Source organism: Rhipicephalus microplus, unplaced genomic scaffold (genome assembly GCF_043290135.1).
Source record: "Rhipicephalus microplus isolate Deutch F79 unplaced genomic scaffold, USDA_Rmic scaffold_16, whole genome shotgun sequence".
Lineage (NCBI taxonomy): Eukaryota > Metazoa > Arthropoda > Arachnida > Ixodida > Ixodidae > Rhipicephalus > Rhipicephalus microplus.
In genome coordinates this window covers 11,738,714-11,745,831 of record NW_027464589.1, presented here as the reverse complement: position 1 = coordinate 11,745,831, position 7,118 = coordinate 11,738,714, and the positions used below count along the sequence as shown (strand labels likewise).

The 7,118-nt window shown below is 45.8% G+C and overlaps 1 protein-coding gene across 1 annotated transcript; it reads left to right on the top strand.

Moving 5' to 3' along the window:
- Nucleotides 1-4,870: 4,870 nt before the first annotated feature.
- On the top strand, nt 4,871-5,803 carry LOC142784998 (uncharacterized). Its single transcript, XM_075883419.1, has one exon. The coding sequence runs from the start codon at nt 4,871-4,873 to the stop codon at nt 5,801-5,803; it is 933 nt and encodes a 310-aa protein (XP_075739534.1).
- The last annotated feature ends 1,315 nt before the right edge of the window (nt 5,804-7,118 follow it).

Below are 7,118 nucleotides of genomic sequence, written 5' to 3'. Positions count from 1 at the left end.
TCTTAGCAGCATCGGATGTGAAATCATTACCTATGTTAAGTGTATTAGTACTTGAGGTCTTCGGTGTGATGGTCCTCCAAAACTTAGCTGGTGCCTCCTTTACCAGCGTGCCTAAACGGACGTTATAGAAGTTGAAACGTTCCTGCTTCGTCTTTTTCTGAAGTTCACGAGAGAGCACTGCCACTTCAGCAATACGTTTTTGACTACTGTTCTTCTTAATTTGTTTCCTGGCACGGTTTAGTTTTCTTTTAATGTGAATGCTATCACGCGTTATCCAAGGATTCGCAATATTGATTTTTCGATACTTCACTGGTACAAAGAGCTGAATGCAGGCGTGAATTGTATTTTGAAATTCAGCCATAATTAATTGACGTCATACACTTCAGTGATCATACTACTGCAAAGTTCATCGTAGGCTATTTCCAGTCTGTTTAATATCAACGTATCATCAGCAGCTGAGAAGTAAGGAAAATGAGATACGTTAACGATGGGTTTCTGCAGTAATGAAGATAACTCTATTAAAACACATTTATGGTCGGAAATTCCCTCAACTATTTCACATTTAGAATCACCACGAATACTTGAACTAACAAAACAAGGTCAAGCACAGATTTACTAGTTCCGGGAACACGTGTGAAGTCTTTAACTAGTTGGGTTAAACCAAATTGAAACGCAATATCAATTAATGCTTCATTATTATTTGCGTCGCTTCTGTCAGCCGAAAGAGCGTTCCAGTTAATGCCGGGGAGGTTAAAATCACCACACAATATAAATTTATTGTTATCAGTTGTATTGCAATCAATGTACTTTCTAAGATTCTCTAGTACTTCTAAATCACTCGCTGGTGGTCGGTATACAACACCAACGATCACATTTTGGCCCTCATGCAACAGCTTACAGAAGAGTGCTTCGACGTCTACAGCATCAGACATTCTGGCCACGTTCAAATTTTTTTTTTGAAGAGAAGGGCAACTCCCCCACCACGAGAGTTGCGATCACGACGATAAACATAAAATTTTGGGGGAGTGAATTCATTATCATAAACACCTATGTGCAGCCAGGTTTCAGTAAGCGCAATAACATCAGGCTCATGAATCGCCACCAAGTGTTCAAGATCAAGACCCTTATTCACTATGCTTCGACAGTTCACATTAAGCAGCTTTAAGGAATTGCAGCCGGTTGTTCGTCATGTATGATGGCGTTTAGTAACACGAACAATAGAACCGCTGGTTTCGTCTCACATGTAAAGAACATCATTAATAGACACTTTGTCGAAGATAAGCCTCACTCACTGTTTATTTTTTCTGTATTCTGCGGTGCAGTCCCACAATTTTGATCTAATATCTCTCACTTTCTGAGAAAAGTCTTCTGTGACATAGTAGTTTGATCCCTTCAGCTTAGCGCAGTTTTTTAGAATTGTAAGTTTTTCACGAAAGTCAAGTGAATTCACGATGACAGGCCGCGTTTCATCAGGCCGTTTACTACCAAGTCTGTGACATCTTTCTATTCCCGATATAGTAAGGCCGAGCTGGTCGAGCAAAAAAGTTTGGATTATGCTCTCCCGTAATAATGCAGGAGTTTCGCTAGCGGGTTCTTCAAGACCATGAATAATAATGTTGTTACGACGACCGCGATTTTCTAGATCATCAATTTTATCCACCATAGCAACAACCATTTTTTGCAGATTGCTAACTTCGGATTCAACGGCTTCCAGTTTGCCTTGCGTCAAGGATAAATTGGCAAGAGCCGATTCCAACGAATCAAGCCTACCCTTACATTCGGTTAGTGTGTCAGATAATGTATTCTGCGCAGCACTGAAGTCATTCATGCGCTTGATAATTGTTTTCTGGCCTGTTAGAACATTGAGTAACAAGTCGCGATCACTTAAACCGGAGAGCGATGCTTTGAACTCGGTTACCCCTTCATTGCTATCAGAATCAGGCCCCGGATTTTGCTCGACATCCCCACATTGTACAATCAAGTCAACAAAAACGCACAGAATGGAACAAACATCATTTAGCACATGGGGGCAAGGTAGCAGCACTAAGCAAACATTATTACTACGAACACACTTGGCATTGGGCAGATAACTAACCTGCACAAGAAAGAAGACGTGCTCATTCAGCATTGCTGTCAACGTGCTGCCACATTGCCCACTGAAGTGCCAGAGGGACGTCAGCCGGTATAAGTAGCTGTCAAGTCGTGACGTCACTCCGAAGGAAACGCTGTAGTCAGTAGCTTTCACACGTTCATACTGCATCGGCTCGATGAAATCGCAGATTGTCGAAACAGTGAATGCGTCGTTTTCTTCTCGAACTGCAGCAGCTGGCGAATCCAACTGGATGGAAGCATTTTCCAAGGCAAGCGCATGCTCACCAAAGGCGACAGTCAAAATCTGCACAAGAAAGAAGACGTGCTCGTTCAGCATTGCTGTCAACGTGCTGCCACATTGCTCTCTCTTGAGGTTACCGGGAAAGAGTCAGATTGTTGTCCGTCAATGATAACACACTGTTTTCGATGCATTAAGTAAGCAGATAACCTTGATAGAATGAATACGTTCTTTCGCTTCTGTTCTTGACAGAGGTGGACAGATGGACGTTGTCTTTCTAGACTTTCAAAAGGCTTTTAATGTAGTTCCGCATGACAAATTAATCTGCAAATTACAGTTCCTTGGTTTTCATGGCTTCATTCTATCATGGTTATCTGCTTACTTAATGCATCGGAAACAGTGTGTTATCACTGACAGACAACAATCTGAATCTTTCCCGGTAACCTCAAGGGTCCCTCAGGGAAGTGCACTAGGCCCACTATTATTCCTTATTTATCGCAACGACATAACAGATGTCATACAAGCCCAGTAAATATTCGTCTTTTCGCAGACGACTGTGTTATTTTTAACGAAATCAATACAGTTGAAGTCCAATTCTTGTTTAGTGCAGCCTCAAACAATATTTTTAAGTGGAGCGATAAATGGGGCATGAAACTAAATTCTTCTCAGTCTGTGCTGCTGCGTATACCTAAAAAAACAGTACCACTGATGTTTTCATACTCCGTTGGCCAAGATCCATTGATTGAAGTTAAGGAGTACAAATATCTTGGAGTTACCATTACGAACAACCTCAGCTGGAGCACCCACATTTCTAACACCGCCTCTTCAGCTTTCAGAAAATTATGTCTACTCCGACACAAGCTTAAACACACGTCCCATGGCGTGAAAAGTTTAGCCTATACAACTTTTATCAGACCCAAGTTAGAATACACCTGCATTATTTGCACCAAAATCAATATTTATTGTCTTGAAAAAATACACAAAAAAGCCATGTGATTCATTTTATTCTAAATACAGCCATGAGTATTCTGTAACGATTCTCATACGTTCTAACAATTTTCACACACTTCAAATGAGGCGCAAAATATCCCGACTGAAGTTCCTCTATTCTTTGTTAAATCGTAAATTTTTTATAGATCCCAGTCCTTACATAACCCTTTCTGAGACTAGGAAAACCCGTCCTTCCCATCCCCTCACACTCTCCCCTTATGTTGACAGATCTAAACTCTTTGAATATTCTTTTTTTATCTGCACCATAGAAGAATGGAACCTAATACCTATTGATAATCTGGACTCGACTGAATCAATACAGAAATACTTCTTCACTATTTCCTAATTATATTTTATTTAGAGTTGTTTTTTATCGTTACCTGACTTGTTGGTGATATTCAATTGTGCTTTGTAGATGTACTTATGTTCCACCCTGCCCCTCCTGCATGGGCCACGTGGCCTGCAGTATTTTGTAAATAAATAAAATAAATATATAAATAATTAAATAAATAAATAAATGAACTGCCAGGAATACCCCTACCTACAACTTGGACTGCGGGGTTTTTCTATTGATTCGCCTCATCCCCAAGTTGATGAGAGGTGGCTACCTTGCGCAGCAACGCCTATCTTTCTCACGGCGTCAATAGCAGTCTCTATCACTCCGGAAACCCGCAGCCATTGGACCGAGTTTCTATAGGATGGCATAGGGACGCTTTCCGAAGCATTGGCGGGAAAACTGAAGGCAGTGAGCTTCGGGCCGAAATCGCAGGAACTCAAAGTGCGGAAGAACTCCCATCGACAACTGCGCGGAATTCTGTTGATATTCAATTGACGTTTGAGTGCAGTGCAAGTGAAACGTTGGAAAAATACATCTAAACGCAGTGATCGAGTCTCGCTTGACATTACCGTGCTGATAGACGGTATTCAAGTCAGCGCATTTGCAAATGCTCGTGCGCAATATTTTATCATTGGCGGCAAATTGCCTACCAATCTTATAAAAAATGACTCCTTGAAATAGGACGTGTATTCCCATGGCTGGACGCCACGTTGTCTCTCCGTTGAGTAGCTGCACCGCAAAAGTGAAAATACGCAAGTCAACACTTGTGCTCACCTGCACCGTACTGCGCGACTGTTCTCGCCGGCTCGCCCCGCCGCGGTGGTCTCGTGGCTAAGGTACTCGGCTGCTAACCCGCATGTCGCGGTTCAGATCCCGGCTGCGGCGGCTGCATTTCCGATGGAGGCGGAAGTGTTGTAGGCCCGTGTGCGCAGATTTAAGTGCACGTTAAAACCCCTGGTGGTCGAAATTTCCCGAGCCCTTCACTACGGTGACGCGCCGTACTGACGTCACAGGCTACGTCATGTGCCTGTACTTATATTGGCATGCGAGCCGCTTGCTCATCACATTAAACCTTCGCCACCAACTGAGTCCAGCGTCGCCTTGCTCGCCGGCTACAACAGATGGCGATGAGGATGGGATAGGCTGCACCGAACGACGGGGGCGGATCCTGTGAGCAACGACAGCTGGAAGGCGAAAGGCAAGGTATGGCGAAGATGTGGGAATTTGACGCCTTCATAGAAGAAGGAGACGAAGATTTCGCATCGTATGTAAAACGGTTTGGGCACTATTGCAAAGTAGCCGGCGTACAAGACGAAGAACTTAAAAAGTCAGCCTTCATCTCTGCCATAGGAAAGAAAGCGTACAAGACGCTTAAGGACCTTCTTCTACCTGCAAAACCTGAAGAGAAGACGTTCGAGGACTTGGTGAAAGTGCTGAGTGGCCACTACGAGCCTTCAAGTCAAGTCATTGCAGAGCGTTTCAAATTCAACAGGAGGTACCAAGGAGAAGGGGAGTCCGTCGCGGCATTTGCAGTCACGCTGAAGCACATGGCAGCCAAGTGCAACTACGGTACGTTTCTCGACGACGCTTTACGGGACCGGTTCGTCGCTGGGTTACGGAATTCCACCATTCAGACGGGTTTACTGAAGAGGAAGAAACTGACGTTCAAATCGGCCTGCGTTTTTGCTAAGAGCGTTGAGCTAGCGGAGCGGGAGTCGAGGGGATTCCGACCAACTGCGAACACGGATGCCGACATTCACGCTCTAAAGAAGACGGGGAAGGAACCGGAGTTTGCCAGCAAGCCGAAGAACAGTTCAATGCAAAGCTGCTATCAATGCGGTCAAGAGCATGACACCCGTTGCTGCCGTTATCGTAAATTCAAATGCCATCTTTGCAAGCGCGTGGGACATTTGGCGCGCATGTGCAGATGCAAGCAACCGGCGCCTGGCACCGTCCACAACGTGAGTGACGAAGCGAGCGGAGGCACAGAGCTGCTGCTGCACGGTGTGTATCTGGTGGGCACAGAACAACCATATGAAGTTGAAGTAGAGATAGCCGGCCAGCTTGTGAAGATGCAAGTAGATACGGGCGCAGCCGTATCACTCGTTCCGGAATGCGTTTACCGGCAGCTAAAGCAGCCGCCGTAGCTTGCGAAGTGCGAGATGAAGCTCAAGACTTACGGCGGAGCGACGCCACAAGTGAAAGGCCAAGCGGAGGTTTTGGTCGATTATAAGGGGCAGCGGAAAGTCCTGCCAATCATTGTGGTACCAGGAGAGAAGCCAGCACTCCTAGGCCACGACTGGATTGCGAACCTCGCAATGGACCTAAACAGCATTCACGGGGTGCACGCACAACCGTCTGTCGACAGCATCCTGTCAAGGTATGCCAGCGTTTTTTCACCTGGTTTAGGGTTGATAAAGGGTTACCAAGCAAAACTGGTGCTTAAGGAAGGAAGCATGCCAGTCTTTTGCAAGGCGCGGTCTGTGCCGTATGCCATTCGTGAACCTGTCGAGCATGAGCTAGGCAACTTGCAAAAAGAAAGCGTACTGGTGCCCGTAACCCGCAGCGACTGGGCCACGCCGCTGGTAGCTGTCCACAAGCCAGACGGCACAGTACGATTGTGTGGAGACTATAAATTGACAGTGATTCCATGTGTGAAAACCGACCATTACCCACTGCCCGCGGTGGAGGATTTGTTCACGACACTGGCTGGGGGCAAAGTTTTCGCCGGTCTGGACCTTTCGACGGCATATCAGCAAATCGAGGTGCACCCTGACTCGCGACCCTTGCTGACTATAAACTCTCGCATGGGGTTGTTCCAGTATGTTCGAATGCCGTACGGAATCTCAAGTGCACCTGCAGTTTTCCAGGCAATCATGAACGAGCTGTTGAAAGGACTACCGGGAGTGGTATGCTACCTCGACGACAGCCTCATCACGGGAGCATCGCATACCGAATGCCTGGCTCGGCTGGAAGCAGTCCTGGAGGTTTTCAGGGACCACGGCGTAAAAGTGAGGAAGGAAAAATGCAAGTTTTTCTTGAATTCTGTCAAATATCTTAGGCATATCATTGACGAAAATGGTGTGCACCCGTGCGTCGAGATGGTTGAAGCCATAAGAGAAGCACCCACACCTGACAACATCAGTGAGCTTAAAGCGTACCTCGACATGATAACTTTTTACTCCAAGTTCATGCCAAACATGTCTTCGAGGCTAAAGCCTCGAAGACATGCACTGCTTCAGAAGGATAAGAAGTGGGTCTGGTCTGCAAAAGAAGCAAAAGCCTTCGCGGAGAGTAAGAGCCTCCTTACGCAAGCGAGCGTGCTAACATTCTATGACCCAAAGAAGTTTCTTGGATTAGTCTGCGACGCCTTTCTTTACGGGTTGGCGCAGTGTTGTTTCATGTCGTGAACGGGGAAGAAAGGCCGACAGCTTATGCGTCACGCACTTTGAGCAAGGCCGA